This window comes from Physcomitrium patens, chromosome 1 (genome assembly GCF_059467195.1).
Source record: "Physcomitrium patens ecotype Gransden chromosome 1, ASM5946719v1, whole genome shotgun sequence".
Taxonomy (NCBI): Eukaryota; Viridiplantae; Streptophyta; class Bryopsida; order Funariales; family Funariaceae; genus Physcomitrium; species Physcomitrium patens.
Window position 1 is genome coordinate 8836959 of NC_143410.1, and position 24148 is coordinate 8861106.

General features: G+C 37.4%; 2 protein-coding genes across 7 annotated transcripts; one reads left to right on the top strand and one right to left on the bottom strand.

The window, feature by feature from the left end:
* Positions 1 to 3: 3 nt before the first annotated feature.
* LOC112286963 (acetyl-coenzyme A synthetase, chloroplastic/glyoxysomal) lies at positions 4 to 6497 on the bottom strand. 3 transcript variants are annotated; one of them, XR_016502372.1, is made up of 17 exons: positions 5477 to 6266; positions 4729 to 4881; positions 4460 to 4615; positions 4116 to 4238; positions 3779 to 3947; positions 3565 to 3647; positions 3325 to 3426; positions 3078 to 3166; positions 2817 to 2907; positions 2530 to 2643; positions 2158 to 2313; positions 1901 to 1969; positions 1438 to 1613; positions 1155 to 1182; positions 870 to 960; positions 628 to 726; positions 4 to 504 (listed from the first exon to the last, which is right to left on the bottom strand). XR_016502372.1 is itself a non-coding variant. In XM_024529463.3 (17 exons), exons 1-17 carry the CDS (start codon positions 5813 to 5815, stop codon positions 319 to 321), a joined length of 2253 nt encoding a protein of 750 aa, XP_024385231.1. In that variant the 5' UTR covers positions 5816 to 6497; the 3' UTR covers positions 4 to 318. The 3 variants fall into 3 exon arrangements, 2 of the variants coding, with proteins under 2 accessions (XP_024385231.1, XP_090105489.1); XM_024529463.3 differs by having other exon boundaries at positions 1155 to 1211; positions 5477 to 6497; XM_090249363.1 differs by having other exon boundaries at positions 1155 to 1211; positions 4729 to 4894; positions 5477 to 5617.
* Positions 6498 to 7308: 811 nt separating this feature from the next.
* LOC112281565 (uncharacterized) lies at positions 7309 to 9132 on the top strand. Of its 4 annotated transcripts, none has more exons than XM_073533145.2 (3): positions 7309 to 7874; positions 8000 to 8620; positions 8841 to 9132. In XM_073533145.2, exons 2-3 carry the CDS (start codon positions 8311 to 8313, stop codon positions 8894 to 8896), a joined length of 366 nt encoding a protein of 121 aa, XP_073389246.1. In that variant the 5' UTR covers positions 7309 to 7874; positions 8000 to 8310; the 3' UTR covers positions 8897 to 9132. The 4 variants fall into 4 exon arrangements, with proteins under 4 accessions (XP_073389246.1, XP_073389249.1, XP_073389252.1 ...); XM_073533148.2 differs by having other exon boundaries at positions 7309 to 7788; XM_073533151.2 differs by having other exon boundaries at positions 7309 to 7788; positions 8024 to 8620.
* Positions 9133 to 24148: the final 15016 nt, after the last annotated feature.

Here is a 24148-nt window from a genome sequence, read left to right on the forward strand (position 1 = left end):
ATATAATATGACAAGTAGCACAGAAGGTGCTTTGTTTTCCAGTTTCAATAAAAGTATGGCAATCGCAAATGCTGTTATTGCATTCAGATCTAGTGTACACCATACCTTCTCGAATGTCATACAAAATTGTTCATGAGTCCAGACACTCAACCACGATTTTCTATACCCAGTGGTATCTTGTAGAGAGGAAATCAATAATTACGTCTTTCACTTAACACAAAGTAATTCTTCGATACGCAGCCTTGCTCTCAGCATTTATTAAACCCACTCAGTCTTCACTTTTGCCCAACGCGAGCTTCAGATCCCACTTCTGACACTTTACTTGTTTCGGAGACTTATGAGCTGATCAACCACGCTGGAATCTGCCAAGGTGCTGATATCCCCCACTTGATCCAATTCGTTGCTCGCAATCTTTCGCAATATTCTGCGCATGATTTTCCCACTCCTTGTCTTGGGCAGTCCTGGAGCCCAATGGACTACATCAGGTGCTGCGAACGCTCCAATCTGTCAACAAGGCATTTCGCAGGAATTAAAATGGTGATATGGACTTGTATATTCGGTTGGAAACGGCAAGTTGTCGAGGCATGTAAGCTAGTTCGGCTGGTTTTTATATTGAGCATGTATTACCTGTGATCTAACGGAGTTGATGAGAGCTTTGCGAAGATCATTGCTGTACTCTACGCCTTCTAGAAGTGTCACAAATGCGTAAATACCTTGACCTTTCACCTGTATCCAAAATGAAAATCCAGTAATATAAGTAAAAGTGTATGGACATTAATCTTACTGCGCGGAGGGAACATAGCTGCCTCTTCCCAATCAAAGAGAACTGTTAAAGATCTAAACGTGCACCTCTATTTGCGAATTTGTACCTCGTGATCGAACCCAACAACTGCCGCTTCAGCGCACTGGGGATGCGAAACAAGAGCAGACTCTACCTCGGCTGTACCAATGCGGTGCCCACTGTACAATTGCATTCACAAATTTTGAGACGTCCAGAATAATATCAAGGCATAAAAGCGAAATTGATCGGTCAAAATTCACCATGATGTGTTCAATATGACTCTTCCGAACTCCAACAAAGATGAGAGATCCAATGCAAACTTGCACAAAAGAAAAAAATGAGCTCTAATGAACGCGGGTAAAGCGTCACTGACCTAACATTGATGACATCGTCGACTCGTCCTGTCAACCAATAGTAACCATCTTTATCTCTACACGCGAAAGCTTCGAACCACATTAGAACCCACTCGCTGAATGTCTTATCAGAAAGAACTGGTTAGTATCTTGTAAAAACATGTCAAATATTTAGAAGCGGTTCGTTTAATCTGTTCTTAGTTGGCATCAAGGCCGACATCACTGACTTGAAGATTGGATGCCTCCCAAAAATGATGGAATCTCATCTATGAAGATCACAAAATAAAACAGGAAGATTCTAACCTGCGGCATCCATCACCACTGAAGTAGAATCCTTTAAAAGGAGCAAAATATGTGGTTTCATATCGGTCGTGGTCTCCTTGTAGAGTTCTCATCATGCCAGGCCAGGCCGCCTTGATACACAAGTAACCACTACATTCTCCAGACTGTTCTTGAGCATTATCGTCTACTACAGCAGGCTGCAGGTGAAAGCGAAAGCATGCCAACAGATCAGTGAATGAAATGATCTACATTAAATTCTACAAGTTTTTCCTCATTACAATATACCAATTGAATTATTCATTATGTCCTTACCTGTAGTCTAATAATCGCCGTAAGTTTTTGCATTCTAGGCAAAAAATTCCTTCTAAAATTTAAGTATCATAGAACGGCATTCTTCTGCTCTCAGACATGCAGATTTTGGTTCAAGACATAGTATTACGCTTGTTAAAAATAACAAATTTCAATATCAAGCTGCACATCGCACCTGGACACCAAAGAAGGGTAAGGTAGCAGATCCAGGTTTAAGAGCCCAAGCGCCTGGTTGCGGGGTAATCTGGAAACGACAAAATTCCACAACATCAGCATGTAGACTTTTGACAACGTAGACCAAGAGGGAAGTCCTTTGGCATATTATCAATCAACGTGGAATTAAGTAAGAAATTCTTTGGGTAACAACTCCTCGCAGACAGTTAGTAAATGAAACCAATAAACAGAGGGCTTGACAATGAAGAGAGCCTTTACCATGAAACCCCCCGTCTCTGTTTGCCACCATGTATCAACTATAGGGCAGAGTTTGTCGCCAACGACTTCATGGTACCACTTCCACGCACTGGGATTGATCGGCTCTCCCACAGTCCCAAGCACTCGCAGTGACTTACGAGAGTGCCGTAAAACGGGCTTTCACAACCACGTACCAGATACATATATTAGAACACCAGATGCGTGCATTTCAAACTGTCTCCAATAAACTACTGATAAATTTGGGCCAAGATATTATTCTCCAAACATTTGTAGGACAAAGTTACTAAAATTGAATGTAATGAGGCGCATCTGAGCAATCAGTTCAATTATGTCGGTCGAACAAGCCAGCAGCCACAACACTGCCAAAAATACCTCGTCACCCGACCGCATCAATGAACGAATTGCAGTTGGGGCAGTATAGAAGATGGAAACGTTATATTTGTCTACTATGTCCCAGCAGCGACCTGCATCTGGATAGTTGGGGACCTGTGCACACCGTGGTACCAATGCTCAGAAAGCATCCATGTAAGCACTGAATATCGATTTCTCCATACAAAAAAATGTGATTCACAGTGAACGACGTTTCGAAACAGATCACAAAGAAAGGGTCTCTAGATTGGCAAGAAGAACTCTACGAACAAACAACAGATGCTGCTTACCCCTTCAAAGACAACCATGCTAGCACCGTTGAGAAGAGGGCCATATGTCAGGTAGCTGTGACCAGTAATCCACCCACAGTCTGCTGTGCACCTGCACGAACATCCACAAGTATGCGGAATGTAAATTTCTGGTATATGACCTCTATGGTATGTGACCTTCAAGGAGAGACTTGAAATAAGAAAATAACTTGGGCGACGCAGTGGTAACATGCCTCCAGCTCAAGGCCACAAAAAACATCAGAGGAGCAAATAAGGGCTCACCAGTAGACGTCATCATCGTGGTAATTAAATGCATACTTGAAGGTTGTAGCCGCATATACCATGTAACCTCCTGTTGTATGCAGCACGCCCTGCCAATGTGAAAGCACTGGTTTCAGGAATTTCGAATTAAGTACAAGAATCAGCAATTCAACAGTAATCCGTGTCTGAGCATAATTTTTGAAGAATCGGGATCCACTCTACGCCTAAAACTTTATCGAGGAAAAGCTGGAAATATGAAGTGCTTTACCTTGGGCTTCCCAGTGCTTCCACTGGTGTATAACAAAAACAGCGTATCTTCTGCGTCAACCCACTCCACATCACATTCTTTTGCATATGATGGCACGATATCCTGATAGGAACATTGGAGAGGTGTCAGTCTTATCCAATTCAAACAACGTCGAAAATTTCAAAATGTTAGCAACACTCGCCTCTCTAACAAAGGATCATCAAAAACACAGAGAACAAGAGGGAAACAGACAAACTCAACCTGCCACCACGAATCACGGCCTTCTGTCCACGCGGTCTCCTCTCTCTTCAATGCAGAACTATTGTCATATGTCAGGCACATACCTGCACGCAAATAATCAAGAAAATTGCAATACGTTTAGAAATAGACCAGTCTTCCAGTAGTTGGTTAATATTGAACGAAATTCTTCAATTTCTGATCAAATAAACTCGGGCTATTCCTTGAAGGTGCCCACCTACAGTGTGACCATCCGCTGATGCACGTGATAATGCATCATCAACAATATCCTTGAGTTTGATAATCTTGGCGCCACGTTTCACCGCACTGCTCGTCAAAATAACGTTTGGCTTGCAATCCAGAATACGCTGATATAAAGATTCTGCGGAGAATCCGGCAAAGACAACCTGCACAAAAACATTATCTTAGTGGCCGGACTCGAACAGCTCTCCAAAGACATCAATCTAGTTTCAAAAATAGAAGTGGCCTCTTGGGGAAGCAAAGTGACTCATAACTGCTATCGAATGTACACATCCGAACGTGGGGAGAACTTTGCGTCAATGATGTGGGCTTACAGAATGAACAGCTCCAATTCGAGCACAGGCAAGCATGGCGATTGGCAGTTCTGCCAGCATAGGCATGTAGATTGCCACTGCGTCGCCTTTCTTCACACCTTGACTACGCAAATAGTTTGCAAGCTGCAACAACGCACAAAACCCATTGATCGCAAAAGCTTGCTTCGAGAACAAACTTCTTTTTAACCTGAAAGCGTGCAATCAGATATTCTCATGCGCTGGATATGAGACACGACCATAAAGATGTGTTCAGAAAATGCCACCAGCCAATGGGAACCAGCCAATGGGAACCAGCCAATGGGAGCCAAAGAAATCATGAAAAAAAAATCGACGTGAGGACACACCTGGCAAACTTTTTCCAGTACTTCCTTGTATGTCAGAGAAGCATCCACACCGAGGTCGTTACCTTCCCAGTAGAAAGCAACCTTGTCACCGAGGCCTGCTTCTACATGCCTGTCGATGGCATTGTAACAGATGTTGGTTTGTCCACCCTTGAACCACTGTCATGTACCAAACTCATTCATCAAAATCATCCTCTCGGATCATTCCAACGATCAATCAAATTCTTGCAATCGATTATCGATAACCCCAAGAACTAATTGCAAAAACTCACCTCAACAGCAACGCGCCCGTTGCGAACATCAATATTCTCGGTATGCACTTTGCCATCCTTGACGGGCCATCTCTTCTTCCAGAAAAATGTCGATGCAATGTCACCCCAGAAGCCATCGGGGTTCTCCACAGATCGCTTGTACATCTCATCATACTGCACACTCCACCTCAAATACGGCACTCGCGGGATGAGAATCTGACTGGAAGCAGAAAAAATCCTAAATGCCGTAAAAATCATCCGACTCAGAGACGCTTCAAACAAATCTAAACTTACAACTGACGGGTTATTAAGCACTCGCTAACAATTGTGGCGTCATGAGTCCACAATTTAACCATCTTTGACAGGGACATTTAAACGCAACATTTCATCCGCCTCTACGCCTGTAATAAAATCGGACAATTCCCATAGGTTGAATCCTAAGCAAGGATTGAGGATAGCACCGATTCAACCTCACAGAATCATCAAATTCTCAATCCAACCAACAATAAGCTCTCTCTCTCTCTCTCTCTCTCTCTCTCTCTCTCTCTCTCTCTATCTATCTATCTATCTATCTATCTAGCTGTCTCTGTCTCTGTCTCTTATGAGAAGCGAACCCACACAACCGGTCGATCAGTTTTCATATCAACGTCAACAGGACCCTCATGCAACATCAAGCCTTAACCAAACTAGCTCAATTGCACCACTCCATCAATCCCACTCAGATTCCTTCCCTCCTTCACACACTACGCAAGGCGATCCAGGCCCTTACTTGTGCCCGGGACGCCACCAACGCCGTCGCCTGAAACTCCTCGCTCGGTGCCACAAGCTCTTCCTCCTGACCGGCCACAACAGCAGCCTCTCCACTCACAGCGCCTGGCACGAATTTCGCCCCCACCGGCGAGCTCAAGACGTGGGCTCCCGGCCTGACGCTCCTCACCTCATGACCTGGAGCCATGGTCAAAACCCGACTCGAATGCACACCACCACGGAAACCCACCTCTGAAACTACACGCAAACTTCCAGAAATTGGACCACACCACCTCCCAGAGGCACCACTCGTCCAATTATGTGCCAGAGGGCGCGGGAAGGAATGCACTGCAGGAGGCATGGCCTCAGAATAGGAAAGCCCGAGGGGCTTGTCGACTCTGACACCGTGATTGAGTGTCCAACCACCAACACCGTATGTGTACTCTCCGCACTGCTATAATTGCAACGATGATGAGCTCGGGACAGGAGAATCGTCTGCAGCAGCTAAAGCGCCTAAAGAAAGTTTGGTGAAGAACATGTGGGGTAAGGTTCTGTATAAGATGCTCTCTCTCTCTGTGCGCGCGCGCGTGTGTGTGTGTTCTTGTTGTTCTTGTTAACAAAGAAATCAAGGTGACAAAGAGTCAAGGATGATGGCGAGGTCACGGCATCACGACGATAGCACCGTGAGAGCAGATGAGACAGCAGTGCGGCAATTGGCCACATGGGGTGTTCACCACGGTTGGGATCCCCTTTCACCGCTATGCAGAGTTCAGTCAGGTGAGACAACGTCTATTCTTAGCTTCTTACTGCCACTACCACATCCCCACCCACCCACCCTGCCTGCGAATTCACGCCGCACTGCATCCTCACTCACTCTCACTCTCACTCTCTCAAGCATCCCTTGATTCCTGTTCTTCCGCACTCTACCATTGGCCCTGTCTGGAGCAGTGCCGGCACCAGGGCCCCACGAAGTTCTCGCTCTCTCTTTACACTTGTTGCTACTTCCTCTGCTCTTGCACTACTACTCAACTTCCTCATTGTCTACATCTCTAATGCTTCACAGGGTTTCTCTTGGGGTTAGTGTATGTTGTTGTTGCTTAACCTAAGGTTGTCTACTTTTGCATTATTTGAGAATGTATGCTTGAAGATTTCCTTCATTGCCATGTTTTCCAGTATAACTCATGCATTTTTGTGGTTTTTATTGTTGACTTGATAACAATTTGTAAATTTGTGTGTTATTATTTACCTGCAATGTATTGTGGTATATTATGGCCCTTTTTCTTCTTCTTTTTTCGTGCACATGTGTAAATAATTTTATTTTTGAAGCATGCATGAAACTTGGGCTACATTTTATTTTAGTATCTTACAATAAAATGTTAACAAGAAGAAATTTCAAGCTAAATTTGATTTAATTGAATTTTTTCTAGTGGGGCTTTCTACACCTTATATCCATTATTATGCATTATATTCAATGAATTACTTTGAAAGAATTGAACAATTAATAAAGAATGTTTTGTGTTCATTCTTCCATCAAGTTACATGATTCTAATAAAAACTTATTCAAAAGTAAGGTAAAAGAAGAGTTACTTTACTTTTTACTTGCAAATTTATGCAACCTATAATACTATCTAAGACTGTGTTAAAAATGATATTTAAAAGTCTTGTTGTGAAGTAGCATATTATAAATTTACACACTAAGATATTAAATTTCATAAGATAATAATAATAATAATAATAATAATCATTTTGTAAAATTTTAATTTTTTGCTAATGTCAATATGTAAATTCTCTTATACATTGCTTGTTTCTTTTTAGAGTAGAAAAAAGATGAAAATATAAATAGAATTTTGAAATAAATAAAATTATATAAATCTCATAAATCTACACAAATAACTCATAATAATAATAATAATAATAATAATAAGGAGCAACTTATTTGTATAAGTAAAACCATTAAACAAAATCTATAATTTGCAGAGCAAAAGAAATTTAATTCATTGTGATACAAAACCACAAACTGGTTTTTTAACATACATGAGAAAAGAATATAAAATAATAATAACAATAATAATAATGTATTGGTTTAGAAGCTCAAGCATAGATGATGCAAAGGTGTTGAGAAAGTAAATAAAATCTAAAGAAATGAGGGAAGGAACAAATTTACAAAGTAGAGCACAGAAAACTTGGCAACATATTTGAACAAGAAAGAATTGGCCACATTTGTAAGCCTTTCCTGTGTAAACTTGTCCACAGAAACTTGCTAAGAACCAAGTGACACACACCCTTTGGACACTTCTTCTAAAATTTAAATGAGATAGGCATTGCATGCACAAGGTAAAGGAATTTTGAAACCAACCCCTATCCACTTTGCTTTTCAATTGAATACAATAAACGACAACCCATGCCATTCTATTGTCATTGTACTCTACTTCACTCTTCAACTCTTGCTCCTTCTTTCAAACTATGCTGGACTGCTCAAAATTAAGTTATGACTCAAAAAGCAAAAACAATAGCAACAGGAATAAGAAATTGAATCCATGCTCAGGGCTGGAGCTGCTCGGTTTCGCAGGATTGGGCAAAATTCTTCCTCTCACTGGGAAGGCTCTTCGGATCCTCCAGAACAGACATAGTCACACACTTTTTACGCTTATTCGATTATCACCGGTTGTTCGAATGCGTTGAATGCCTTTTTTGCTTCCAATGCATAATGGCATCTCAATCACACTCACACCACCTGAGCCATTGACGCCGACGGCGTCGTGGGATCATGCTCAGGCTGCATGATTGAGCCGCTGATTGCATCCACAGGGGGGACCAAGGAAACAAAACCCTAACAAGAACCTTAGATTGGCTTCGATGTCATCATTTGGTGTTGAGGGAGTTGTCGCGGAATCATGGGTCCGTCGCCGGAGGCGATTCGAAGCGCACCGCACCAGACGATCCTTCCTCTTCGTCTTCGGAAACCCTCCCGAGCGCGGACAGACCAGACTAGACCAAGTCCACGCGAAAACCTCGCGGAAGGTTTGGTCTGGAGGCGCCTGGATTTGGATGAGCAGCGATCTCAGCACAAAGAGGGCTGTTGAGAAGTCACGCCCCATGTCGGAGAGAGACGCGGTGCCCACGATCCCATCCAGCGAGCCCTCACCTCCCAGCGATCACGAGAAAGGTGCTATGTTTTAGGGTTTTATTTTTCTGTGCATGCCATGCATTTTTACCTCGCATCATGGAGGTGTGACGAATGGGATTGGCCCTAACCACAAGATGGGCTCAACCCCACTTTGTGCAATTGCTCAATTGTCCAAATCCACCTACCTGATTGTTGTTTGAATCTTCAATTCTTACAATATAATTCATTGGTTTCATTTTATTGTAATTGTGTAGGGCAGCATTGCAGCATTGCAGCATTGCAAAAGTGTTACAACGTGTTTTGAAGTTATATTGATGGTTTTTCTTTTTCTTTTCCTAGCATTATTGTACCTATTTTTAGATTATGTACTTGATTAAACTTGGTTTCATTTAACTAGTATTTTGTTACTATTGTACAAAGATTTTTTCTTCTTTCATAAAATATATTATTTTATATCTTTTTATAGTACTCTATGGCACTAACTATTGATGTTGATTTGTTCAACCTCTTTCCAAAGAATAATCAATATTAAATATGTTTAACAAAAAAAATCATTAAAGATGATATATTAATTTATTTTTTTATTGTATTTTTTACATTTTAAATTATGGTTTATAGAAGGAAAAAATATAATGTTAATTTGTGTATTTTAAAATTAATTTTGTTGCAATAAATTTATATAAGTATGTTTATCTTGTACTTTGTAAGAAGTTTTCAAATTACATTAATTATCATTGTATAGAATCTAATAGAAGTAGAATTTTTTTTAACTTCGAAATCAAAATCATGATTTATTTTTATTTTATTTTCTTCTATTTTATTATATTCAATTATTTTAGAAAATAATCACATGTTTTTTAAAACATCAAAGTTTTTTTTTCAGAAATTCGATTTTATATTTAAAGAACTTCAAAACATAATAACATTAAAATTTTAGAAAGTACTTAAAGTTCCAAGCTAAAATTTATTTGAACTAGTATGTTATCATATTAAATAGGGGAAATTATAAATATCTCTCTTAAGTATCTTAAATTATTAAGAATATTTCTACATTCTTGATGATATCAAATATATTCCTTGTTGATAGGATATCACCACAAATTAGTAAGTGTATCATTGTATGATGTTCTGCAAAGGAGAAGCTATGAAGCCGAATGTCACGGACAAGAACATGATAAAGACAAATAAACAAGTGAGACTTCTCTCAAAGAAAGATGACAAAATAGAAATAATTTGATATATATATTAAGAAAGAAACTGGAATGGCTATTGCCAAAGGCAAGAAAACTAGAGACCCTTGAAACTAGATTGGAAGCAAGAAAGGAGTTGACAAGAGTGAAGAGGGCTTCACTCTTATCTCTATATATACTATCTTACTAAGGGATACACGGCGACGTTCTATAGGACCTCCAATATGTGTTGACTTTGTAGGAGACATGCCTTGACTTACAAGGTAAGTGTCACGGACCAAAAATACAAACAAGAAATCTAAACAAGAAGTTCAAGAAGAAATGACAAGAACTAGATTATCAGATGAGTACAAGAGCAACGCCAAGAGAATTGAGCTAGAGCTTCAAGAGATGTGTTGTCGAGACTGAAGAACTCTTCAGCCTCGACTCCTATATATACTACTGGCCTATGGTTCTAAGGAAGCGCATCAAGAAGCTTCCCAAGAACTATGAAGCTTCTCGAGCAACTACCCAAGAGCTAGGAAGCTTCTCAAGTAACTTCTTAGAATCTACTAGAATATTCTAAGAATCTTCTAAAGCATTCTAAGGGAATCTTTAGGGAATCTTCAAAGAATCTTTAGGGAATCTTTAAGAATATTCTAAGAGAATATTCAAAGAATCTTCTGGAAGTTTCTAGAGACTTCTTTCTAAAAGGTTCTAGAAACTTGTCTCTAGAAAGGTCTAATGACTATGTCCCTAACATCACCTCCTCCTTTAGCTTCGAGGTCTCCGAGAAGCAATGTTATCGTCAGTCAATACCAACGCAAGAAAATGAAGATCTGTCGCATAACCTCTGCTATGAACTCCAATTGTTGTTCACGAGGCAAGTGATTCAATGGTCCTTGAAGCCAACGGTAGTGGCCCACGCCTTCAACTTCTGACCAAGCATGAACCTCCGTGTCTTCATTGTGAAATTGTCCTACAAACACTCCTTCTGGCTGACCATTGTAGGCAGGCTCGACCTCAAATACAATCACCAACGATCTGTTGCTCGGAATCCTTCGACGTCGTTGTGGTGCAAGCGATTCTTCATCTCGCGGTCGTCTTCGTGAACTAGTTGCTTGAAATGACATGACAAGTGTAGTATCTTGGCTATCCATATTCAAAGGCTAAAACAATAAGAACAAACTTGGGCTACTAACAAAGTTCTACGCTATCTTGGAGAGAATGACTACATCAACTATGGATTTTGGTAGTGCTCTCTCCTCTTTTCTGTTTTCTGGATGAGCAAGCTTCAGTAAGAAGCTATCGTCGAACCAGATTGGGTTTCTCAGGATATCGTCGATGAAACTCCTGTACCTTTTGCGGCGCATTCGCAAGATTTTCGGCCGGCTCCCATGTTCGTTCATTAATATCGTAACCGCTCCAATGCACAAAATATTCTAATTTACCCCGTCTTTGTCGTGAATCAAGGACCTTTTCCACCTCGTATTCTTCGTGGTTCTCTATTTCTATGCTAGGTGGTGGACATTGTACTCTTCCAAGAAAAGACGATTCTCGATAAGGCTCCAACAAAGAAACATGAAAGACAGGATATACCTTCATAGTAGCTGGTAACTCCAGACGATACGCTACAGGATTGATCTGCTTCTAGATAACAAATGGTCCCAATCTCCGATAGTCCAATTTGTCACATGACCGCTTGGTCTTAATATTTCGTCGAAGCAGCCAAACTTTGTCTCCAATCGTGAATTTAGGTGCCTGATTTTGAAATTTATCCGCGGACGCCTTGTAAGATTCTTGGGCAGTTTGCAATTGAAGCTTTAATGTAGTTTGAAGCTGCGAAAGCTCCTTCACCAATCCTTCAGCTGCCGGATTGTTAATCGTTGACAAACTCCATAAGTCAAGCTTCGGATGGTATCCATAATTAGAAAAGAATGGCGTTTGTTGAGTTGACGCATGAAGGGTGTTGTTATATGCGAACTCGGCTAGCGGTAGATATGCGACCCAATCATCTTGTTGATAGTTGATGGTGCAACGTAAATATTGCTCTAAAACTTGATTCACCCGTTCTGTTTGGCCGTCCGTTTGAGGATGAAATGCCGAAAAAAGCTTGATATCCACCTTCAATATTTCAAAAAGAGATTTCCAAAACTTTGACACAAACTGGGTTCCTCGATCCGATACGATATCATCTGGTAGATCATGATATCGATACACATTATCAAGAAAGAATCTTGCTGTGTCTTCGCTTGACGATGTCTTCTTGCAAGGGACAAAATGCGCCATCTTTGTAAGCCGGTCTACAACAACAAAAATGCTGTCAAATGAATTTGATGGTGGTAGATCCGTAATAAAGTCCATGGAAACCGAAGACCATGGTCGGCGCGGAATAGACAATGGCTGTAGAAGTCCATAAGGCCGATGTCGAGGATTTTTGGATCTTGAACAAATGTCACAAGATATAACAAAATCTTTCACATCCTTCCACATTTGAGGCCACCAGAAATCGTGAGAAATAAGTTCCAAGGTCTTATTGAATCCAAAATGTCCCGCAACTGGAAAGTCATGACGAGATTGAAGAACTCGGAGTCGTGTTGGTCCTTTTGGGATATACAACTGCTCTTCGAAATATACTAGATCTCATTTCATCTTGAATTTATCATCACTAGCATGTTGCTTGATATCAAGAGCTAGAGAATCTTCAATGGTTGCGGCCCGTACCTGGTCGAGGAAGTCAGCATCAATTGGTACAATAGCTGCGTTGAGCCGAAATTTCTCTGGCTTCAACAATGTCGTGCACTGTTGATCAAATGCTGCATCTCCAGTCTTTGGCGCGAGATATGATCTCCTTGATAATGCATCGGACAACCCTTGTTGCTTCCCAGGCTGATAAGTAATAACAAAGTCGAACCTGGATAGCGACATACTCCATCGAGCTTGAAGCCGATTCAAAACCCGAGCCGACATAAAATACTCCAAATTCTTGTGATCCGTATATACGGTCACTGGATGTGCAGTTCCTTCGAGAAAATGGCGCCACTCTTGGAAAGAATCTATTATAGCAAGGAGTTCCTTATCGTGGATCTCATAGTTGATCTCAGCAGCAGAGAATTTTTGAGAATAGAACGCAACTGGATGGAGCTTCTCATCTACGCCCATCTGTGAAAGTACAGCTCCCAAAGCAAAATCCGAAGCATCTGTCTCCAAATAAAAGGCCTTTGTAAAGTCCGGATGTACCAAGATTGGAGCTGTAGTAAATACCATCTTCAAATCTTGAAATGCTTTTTCTACGATAGATCCCCATTCGAGCTTGTCTTTACACGTTAACTGAGTGAGGGGGGTAGCAACTTGAGAATAATTCTTGATAAAGATCCGATAGTAGTTAGCAAATCCAAGAAAACATTGTACGTCCCTAACCGTCTTCGGAACTTCCCAAGACATGATTGCTTCCACCTTCTTTGGATCCATCTTCAAGCCTTCTGTAGTCGCAATGAATCCCAAAAACTCCATCTCAGTTTGGTGAAATAAGCACTTCTCCAATTTGGCATAGAGTCCTCGCTCCCGTAGTTTTTTGAGTATCAGACGAACGTGCTTCTCATGTTCTTCCTCGTTCTTAGAAAATATCAAAATATCATCTTGATAGATGACAACAAAATCATCTAGATGCTCTCGAAAGATGTCATTCATCATGTGTTGAAAGTCCGCTGGAGCATTAGTAAGACCAAATGGCATGACATTGTATTCAAAATGGCCATACCTTGTTCGGAACGCTGTCTTCCATTCATCTCCTTCCTTAATTCGCACAAGGTTGTAAGCTCCCCTTAGATCAATCTTTGTAAAGATCCTTGCACGCCCAAGTTGTTTTAGAAGACCAGAGATCAAAGGCAGTGGGTAGCGATTCTTTTTTGTCACCTTGTTGTGACCTCGATAGTCCACGCACATCCGTAGTGAGCCATCCTTCTTCTTCACAAATAAGATTGGTGCCCCAGTTGGCGACTTCGAATGACGGATGAAGTTCTTGGCTAGATTCTCGTTAATGTACTTCCGCAACTCAGTCAACTCCGTCTGCGACAAATTGTAGATTGGTCCAAAAGGTGGTTGTGCTCCTTCTTGCAATTCAATGGCACAGTCATAGGGTCGATGCTCTGGCAGCATATCAGCATTCTTCTTTTCAAAGACATCTTTGAATTCTTCATACTGCTTTGGAATAACCAAAGTCGGAGTTGCATCTTCTCGAGTCGGAGTTGCGAAGATGACAAGAGGTGTATTTTGCTTGGCTTCCTTCATGAAAGCCCTTGCACCTATAAACAAGGATTTGTTTCTAGACATTGTCTTGGCAGATTCCACCTTCAAGGAGTTTGTTGGAAATGTCACTTTTCGCAACTTCCAATCTATCAATGGATTATATCTATCAAGCCAAGATAGTCCCAAAATGATAGGACATGAAGGAATCTTGATAACATTAAACACAATATTGCTCTCATGGTTTTCAAGACGTACCTTCAATGGTTTAGTTTCATGGATAACATTGCCCGAAGACAATGGTCGTCCGTCTATGACTTCTACATGGATAGGCTTAAGTTTCTTTACAAGAGAAATATTGTGAAGCTTGGCAAACTCTTCATCTATAAAGCAAGCGGATGCTTCCGAGTCTAATAAAGCATCGACTTGTAGTTCTTGAATACCCAGATGTAAAGGTACCATAAAACAATCTGAAGGTTGAGCTGAGAGAAAGGGACCTTGATTAATTTTGGATGTTGAGATGTCCAGCCGCACGGTCCCTATTGTGGCTGGGCGTCCTTATTTTCCTGCATGCTTGTACTCCTGAGTCTTGTTGTTTGAGGCTTCTGTTTCTTCCGACAATCTACAGCTTTATGGCCCGCTTCTCCGCAATATAAACACAAGTTTTGTTCAAACCGTCGCTTCCTTTCCTCAGCTGTGAGGGGTTTGAAACGTACCGCATCAATTTGCATGGGTTCAGGATCTGTGGAGTGATTCTCTGGACCTTTTGAAAATGTAGCAAATGCTCCATCATTTCTCCAGCTTGATCGTCTTTCTTGTCGTAATTCAAAGAGGCGGTTGTCACAAATAATTGCCTGAGATATAAGTTCTTCTAAAGTATCCGCCTTAGGCATGGTGATCAATAAGTTCTTGACATCATCTCTTAGTCCATATCGAAATCGTGTCATGAACGCCTTATCATTCCAATCAAGATCACATGTAAGCTGTTGAAATTCTGCAGCATAGATTGCAGCAGAACGTGATCCTTGTCGGAGATTTTGTATCTTTCTTTCAGCCACTCTTTCTCGATCGCTATCTCCAAACACAGCAGTAAGTCTCTCTATGAAAGCCTCTAGGTCGTATAATATTGGAGAATCCTTCTCCAATAGTGGAGCAAACCAAGAGCGAGCATTTCCTGATAGAAGAGTACCTATGAAAGCAACCTGGGTAAATCCATTCGGATAACGAGAAGGGTATAGGCGTAGGTAAAGCCGTACTTGTTGCACAAAACCTCGGAAGTTGGCTCTTGTTCCGTCAAACTTGTCTGGCATACTCGCTTTTGGTTCTTTCGTACTAATCCTTGAAGTATCCATAGGGGTCGTATGTGACACATGTCTTGCTTCTCTCAGTCGAATAATCTCTTGTTGTAGGCTATGAATTTCGCGTCTAGCTTCTTCGGTCACTAGATCAATTTGAGGTTCTTTACTTGGATTGCGAAGAAATGCAATCTCCTTTCGTACACTATTCATAAGAGCTTGAAGATCTGCAAGAGTTGCCACTCTATTGTCTACTTGTAGAGATGCACTGTCTATGACCTGGTCTACTTCCATATTTAGAGAATAGATGGATTAAAATTTTGAGAGAAGAAGAAATTGCTAAGTCTCTTGGAGAAAATTGTAGCACTACTTGTCACTAAAACCTACTCGGAGAAAAGAAAAAAAATACTAAACGATTTCAATTTTAGAGGAGGGTAATCCGCAACCTCTAAAAATGCCTCAATGCTTTCGAGAAGAGGGGTAATCCGCACTCTATCAAGAAGGCAAAGCTCTGAAATCGATGTTAACAGTCTTTTTTACTAGCTATGCTAAACAAAAAGAAGGAATTAATATCAGTCCAAGAGAGGGTAATCCGCAACCCTTAGAACGCTCAAGTATCTCTAAGGAAAGGGGTAGTCCACTATCTGCCTCAAAGAACTAAGCTCTGATATTGTGATTGAGAAAATATCAGTTTAGAGGAAGGTAATCCGCAACTCCTAAAGCGCTAGAATACCTTCAAGAAGAGGGGTAATCCGCTCTCAAACAAGAAGGATTCAGCTCTGATATTAAGTTAAAGGTAGTCTCGACAAACTGTCACAGACCAAAAATACAAATAAGAAATCTAAACAAGAAGTTCAAGAAGAAATGACAAGAACTAGATTATCAGATGAGTACAAGAGCAACGCCAAGAGAATTGAGCTAGAGCTTCAAGAGATGTGTTGTCGAGACTGAAGAACTCTTCAGCCTCGACTCCTATATATACTACTGGCCTATGGTTCTAAGGAAGCGCATCAAGAAGCTTCCCAAGAACTATGAAGCTTCTCGAGCAACTACCCAAGAGCTAGGAAGCTTCTCAAGTAACTTCTTAGAATCTACTAGAATATTCTAAGAATCTTCTAGAGCATTCTAAGGGAATCTTTAGGGAATCTTCAAAGAATCTTTAGGGAATCTTTAAAGTATATTCTAAGAGAATATTCAAAGAATCTTCTGGAAGTTTCTAGAGACTTCTTTCTAGAAGGTTCTAGAAACTTGTCTCTAGAAAGGTCTAAGGACTATGTCCCTAACAGTAAGTTTTTCTATGTGTGGGCCACATAGTTAGCTTGGTCTTCAAGCTAACAACATGTGTGGTACATGGCCAACTTGTTGATGACGTTTCTAATTCCAAAAAATCAATTAAAGACACCAATAAAGTTAAAGTAGTGTCTGTAAAGCTTCTAGGAAGCTTCTATATCAAATACTATAGAATTAACTTACTTTTACCTATCTTTACTTACTTCTACCTACTTATTCATATAATTACTAGCTTACATGCATGTGTTCGTGATACTGAAAGCTTCGTAGTTACAAAAAAAAATGTTGACTTGCTCCACCTTAGAGTTATTCTTTACTACTTCATTGATAAACAAAGCAATTATTGATGGAGATGTTATTGTTGATTGTAAATTAATAGGTTTCAATTTCACTCCAATTTTCAAAAAAATATTTATTGGAAAAAAAAAAAAAAAAAAAAAAAAACTTTTCAAAATTTATGTAGAACATCTTATGAAGGGCATGAATATGAAAAAAAAGAAAAACTCAATGCATCCTTTAGTCACTTAAAAAGACTAGAAAGTCATTCAAAGATGGTAATACATTGAACTAGGTGTCTGAAGCATGAATCTCGAAGAAAGAGAATCCTGGATACACTCTCGTGTCAATGAAGAGAACTACAAAGTCACTTAAAAGTTCATGTAATATTAACTAGAATAATGATTGCCAAAAATAGGATGACTAGAAAGTCTTGAAACAAGACTAAAGATTAGAACGACATTGACATGAGTGAAGAAGGATTCACTCTTGCCTCCATATATAATCTTGATTAAGAGCTACAAGACAATGTCCTATAAGACCTCCAAAATGTATTGACTTTGCTAGCCACATGTTTTAACTTGCAAGGCAAATTATTTATATATGCGCCACATAGATAGCTTATTTCTTAAGCTATTATATGGAGTTAACTTGTTCTACAAGCTACCAACATGTGGTTAACTTATTCGCCAAGTTTCCAACCTACAAATACATCTAAAGTCAAAATCGCATCTATGAAGCTTTTAGGAAGCTACTCTAGAAGATATTATAAAATTAATCTATATTTATCTATTTCTACTTAATTATATAAGTAATTATTGAAAAAAATCTATATGTCTATTGTTGTAATGCACGATTTGCTATCTGGGAATACACTGAGTATTTAGGTATAGAGAATTTAACTTAAAATTTTATATGTATCTTGTCTTAGCTTCTAAAACTCCTTTAATTTGCATAAAATTCAAAATATAGTAAAATTCTTTCAAAACATATTTTTCCCACGAAGGATTTTTTCTTCCCAAAATTTAGAAATTCATAACTCTTGATCTAACTATTCAGTTTGTCTCAAATTTATAGAATAGGCAGAATTTATCCTTCAATTTTATTACAAAAAAAACCAACTAAAAATTCATTGTCAATCTTTTGGCATCTAAGAAATCCTAGCATATGCTCTAAATTCTAATTTACAAGCACCTGAGCACTATTTTCTTAATATCTCAAGAATCCAATATTCAAATGCCATTAAATTTATGTACAAAGTTTACTAATATGAATATACACATTCTTTGAAATACATAATTTATGCTCTAAACACCAAAGAAAAGAACCAAAATAAGTTTTCAAAGATCACCAATATCTAACAAAGATGACTCTAAATATTTAGAAGTTATTATCAATCAAAATCAATCTTAAAAGCTACTATCGAAAGAAAATAAAATCATACAAATTCTATAGTAATCTTTTTGAATATCCTCCTTTGAAGGTAATAATCAAATTATATTCTATAAACAACTAAAATCTACTAATATGGCTCTTATCATGTTACTTAGTAAATTATATATTAAGTACATAATTACATTATTTTTATATAGCAACTGAACCACAATATGACACTGTGACATTACTCTCTCTTCTAGGGATGAATTCTACAAGGAGCTATCTTCATATGTTGAAGAAGTTTAAGATGCGACAAATTATATTTACCACATATTCCAATCTTTGTCCTCTTTGAAGATGGTTGATAGGACCTCTCAGCCATTGATAGTGTCCCATACCAAGGCGAGAAGACCACCCTATTATTTGATCATTCTTGAGGCCTTTATAAAATATTTAGAACAGTGTCTGGAGTTGTTCCTACTTCTAATAAAATCACCAAATATCGAGAGTCTCTTTTAAGGTCGTGATATCAAATATGTTGTATCTTGCCATCTATTGAAGGAAGGACATATTCTTCTTGAGGATCTTCATATCAATTTTGTTGACTTAAAGGTTGTAAAAATTATAATGTTTTGTTTGATAAGTCCGCAAATGAAAGCTCTTAAGTTGAATATGCTGGTTGTTGATTCTCTATCTTTTTAGCATCACAAATATATTGAAGCTATAAAGAAAGATAGAAGGTAGAATATTATCTTTCTTTGATCTTGTTTCTCTTATATCAAAGATTTGTTATTCTTCAACTTAGTTTTGATAGATGTTGATGAAAGGCTTCAACTTTCTTTGTAATATTTGTAAGATTCATTGTTGGTTCCCATTTGCTTTTGTTAATATCATATCTATGCTAATGAAGAAGATATTCTAACCTATTTGGGTGCCACCTTGAATCTAAGACTTCTTCCACCTTGAACTCTTGATTATTATCCACTTCTATGAAAGGAGGTAGTATTTGTCTTCTTCTTGAGATATTCATTGTCTTATATGCTTAAAGAAGGGACATGTGAAATATTAGGTGGATCTTCATAGACTTTGGTAGATGTAATCAATAAGCAACATGATTGATTTGTTCACAAATAGAAAAAGGTTCTAGCCTACGATAGTCCAACTTATCACAATGATGAGTAGTCTTGATATTACGACCAAGTAATCATACCTTGTCACCTATATTGAATTGTGATTGCTCCTTGCAATAGACATTAGTATTGGTCTTTTTTCATTCTTGAGCTTCTTTTAATTCTGTCTTTATTATTGCATATAGCTCTAACAAACAATTTGTAAAATCTTTTGCCAGAGGATTATCAACTTTTAAAAGTTAAAAATATTAAGACATGGATGACAACCATAATTGGCAAAAAAAGGTATTTATTGAATAGAAGAATGTACCAAATTATTATATGCAAACTCTACCAATTGCAAAAGAATTGTCCAATCATCTTAATGATAGTTGATGGTATACCTCAAATAGTGCTCCAAAACTTGATTCACCCATTTTGTTGTTGTGTTGTAACATAATTATATAGTGAAAGATGATAATATTGATCTTATTATAGAAGAGCCAAGTTAAAAGATAAAATAGAAAAATATAGATAAAAGATAGGAAGGTAATAAAACTTTTAGTAGAAATGTTGTCTTTTTAAAAAAGTGACTTCTACTTACTTTGTAGAGCTATAAACAAGGCAAAACAAAGTAGATTGGAAAAATAAATAATATAGAAATCTTTAGAAGAAAGTTAAGAGTAAATTCTAATAAATATTACTTAGAAAAAATAGATATTGATATCTGGAAAAGGATCAGGATCGAAATCAGACCTGAAGACACAAAATCAAGCTTTGATGACAATTCTAGGATTTTTGGATAGATTAGAGAATGGAATTAGAGAGAAAACTTAATAGGATTTTTATGAGCATTGGTTTTGAATGATTTGAGTATGTATTGACTTTGTAAGAGCTTTGCAAAGTCAAAGTTTATTTTGGGTGACTTTAGACTTGTAAAATAAAGTAGGTGATAATGTTTTAGAGAATTTTGTAAGTTTGGTAGTAGATCTACAAGTGAAATTTTGAGGGTTTGTGGGTTTATATGTATTCAATATATATTGTGAGTTTCAACTTGATCAAAGGATTGGATTGAGGATTATTGAGGATTATTGAGGTTTAAGTGGATTGGGATCTTGGGAAGTAGAGTTTTAGGCCTAATGAGGATTTCTAAGATTTCTTACAATCTATTAGTTGGATTAGAGTGAAAATTATGTATATAGTTAGTAGGCTTATTTTCTTATATATGCAAGAAATTTGAAATCAATCGAATGGTTTGATAAGGAGATATTGACACTGAAAATTCAACATTTAGATTGAAGAAGAAGGCCGGCCAACATCCAAACAAATATTAGAATTGATATTCTTTTTGGTGGATTTAATATTCTTCAAAAAAAATTTGATTTTTTTCAATTTAATTTTAAAGAGGTATACCAATTTTTAGTTAAAATTAATAGTTCATTCATTAATTATTGAGGTTTAAATCTATTGTAGGAATTACTTGAGATTATTTAGGATTTGGTTAGGATTTGTTTAAGGTTTGGTTAGGATTTATTTAGGATTTTTTTAGGATTCGGTTAAGATTTATTTAAGATTTGATTAAGAAGTATTTAGAATTTATTTAGAATTTGGTTAGAATTTGTTTAAAATTTGTTTAAGATTTGACTAGGATTTGACTAGAATTTAGTTAAGGTTTGATTAGAATTTTATTAGGATTTGACTTAGATTTGATTAAATTTTAATTAAAGTTTTTATTTTAATGTTTTATTAAATTTTCTATTTTAGTATATTTTTGAATTTTATATTATTTATTTATGATTTCTTTAAAGGTTCTTTAAAAATATTTTGAGTTTCTTACATAATTCTTTTGAAATTTTGATTGAATTTGATTGATGTTTGATTATATTTGCTGATAATTAATTGAAACTTGTTTAATAATCTATTAGAATTATTAAGACTTATTTTTGCAATTTTCCTTTTATCTTCTATAGCCAGGTACCTAGCACATTCTCAAGCCAAATGCCACGTAATACAACATCGTTTGTCCATCAATTTGAGGATAAAAAGCTAAAGAAAGCTTTATATCCATCTTTAGAATCTTAAATAGGGTTATCAAAATCTTGATACAAATTGAGTCTCTCTATTAAATATAATATCCTTTAGCAATCCATAATAGTGATAGATAGAGTCAATGAAAAGTTTAGCTATTTATTCACTTGAAATGGATTTTGCACATAGTACAAAATGTGCTATTTTGGTGAAGCGATCTACAATTACAAATTTAGAATCATAGGAAACTGAGATTGAATGACTTGTCATAAAATCCATAGAAACGGAAGACTATGATTGTTCTAGAATTGGTAACGGTTGAAGAAGTCCATAAGGTCAATTGCGAGGAGTTTTGGATCTTGAATAAGTATCGCATGATTGTACAAAGTCTTTGACTACCTTCCATATTTGAGGCCACTAAAAATCTCTTAATATTAGCTCCAAAGTCTTATTGTATCCAAAATGTCCGACTGCTGAAAAATCATAATGAGCTTGAAGGACATGTAATCATACCTCACTTTTTGGAATATATAGGTGATCTTCAAAATATAGCAGGTTTTTCTTGAACTTAAACTTTGAAGTGTCATAGGACTTAGAAGAAGTATTTTTGATATCATAAATAAGAGGATTAGAGGACATACTTGATTGAATTTGCTTGACAAAGATTGAATCAAAAGTTAATGTTGATTTTATTGCTTGAAGATGAAAATACTTTGGCTTTAAGAGAGTCATTTTTTCTTCATAAAAAGATGCATGTCTTTCTTTTGGTGCAAAATAAGAACATCTAGAAAGGGCGTTTTTGGGGAAGAGAGAATTTGCCTCAAAAAAGTATTGGGCCCTTAGTTGTCAGTAATTGCTCAATGAAGTCTTGAGATAAGAAAGAACAAGTTTTTATATAAATTTTTTCTTTTTGAGCAATTACACCAAATACATAAGCCTAAAGTAAGCAACAACATCAAAAATATGATAAAATCTTCTAAAACTGCTGTCGTGTTGTAATACGACTATATCATGAAAATATAAATGAAAAAGATTTATTAATATTTAGTCAACTTGGATGTTAGAAACAGTGGCTAATTCTAGTGCCAATATTCAAGGGCCAATTAATGTCACCCCATTGTAAGCTATACCATCAAATGTGACAACAACATATGCTCCACCAGCGTCATCGAACCAAGTACCTTTTATACCAATGGGACAACCGGAATCATTTTCTAACCCTACATGGAACAAGCCTAGTAAGTATATACTGGTGGAGACACCCAACATGCCTGATAGAGGTGCAAGAAGATGATTTTGTTGTTTTTGCTGTAGACAGATTGGTCATTATGCTAGCGAATGTCTCAATCCCAGAGCCAGTGACGATTACACGCTAGTGTGTGGGAATTGCAAGCAGTTGGGGCATATTTATCAACAATGTAATGCTCCGTTCAATTTCAATAATCGGAATCAATAGATCTAAATACAAGGAAAAATTGAGGAGATAAATCGCGGTCCTCAAGATTCTCCAATAAATCAGATGGAATGTGTTCAAGCCGTTCTTACCAAGAATCAACAAAAGGAGAAAAGACCAATTCAACATTTTGGTGAGCTTAATGCAAAGGGCTAATTTGACTCGATTACGGGGACATCCAATCCAAGTCTTGTTATGGGCCTCTTACTCAGTATGAGATCTGACTCAGTTAAGCAACCCAATGAGGTTCCAAATACAGAGGCTTCGGTTCCATTTCAAGCTGTTCTATTCTCTATGCCGTTCTGGGAGAAACGTCCTTTCCGTAGAAAGATCCTCTTAGAGGCGGAAATTCTATGGAAGCACGGTCTGCTGTTCCAATTCCAAATCTAAGGCGGAAGAATAGGAGACCTCATGGAGTTAAAGGAAAAGAAAGAAAAAGGAAGAAGGCATTAGAAGATTGAGATTTTTGGGATCGGAGAGCTAGCTTCAAGCTCCTTCAAAAGGTGTAAGACTGAGTTTCATAGGATTTGGGAGGATTTTGCAATCGTTGCTCAAAGTCAGTATTTATATCGGTGAATTGGATTTTTTTTTGGTAATAAAGTTAAGGCTAGTACTCTTGACTGTTTTGTGAAATTAGAGAAACATCTGCGGTTGAAATTTTAGAGGTATATAGATTGTTGAGTATGCCAAGTACTTGCAAAAATTTGTGTTAATCTAATGGTATGAATAGAGGATATTTGATCATTAGTATAAAAAGGTATGAGAAGTCGACATATTGAAGTTGTTTAGGGTTTCTATAATATCTAGAGATCTATCAGCTAGAATAAGGTGAATTTTGACGTAATAAGTTGAGGACTTAAAGGCGGAGTTGCACACGAGGTTTGAATGAGAATTAATGGTTGAAGAAGGAGAAATTGCAAGTCAAGATTTTTCATCAACTTTTTAGGCGGCAGTCAAGGTACATCAGTGTAGATTTACAACGTTTTCTTGCAATCTGTAAGTTAGATTGGATTGAAACTTCTTGAGTATTTAGAAGACTTGCAAAGACACTAGCGATAGAAGTTTTACAACAATCGCACGGTCAGATTGAGAATTAGAGCTTGCTCAAGCTTGCTATCTAGGATTAAGGTTTAAAAATAAAAAAATAAAAAATAAAAAAATAAAAAAATAAAAAATAAAAAATAAAAATAAAAAATAAAAAAATAAAAAATAAAAAATAAAAATAAAAAATAAAAATATTAATATATATATATATAAAATAATAATAATAATAATAATAATAATACTAATAAAAATAAAATAAAATAAAACTAAAAAATAACAAA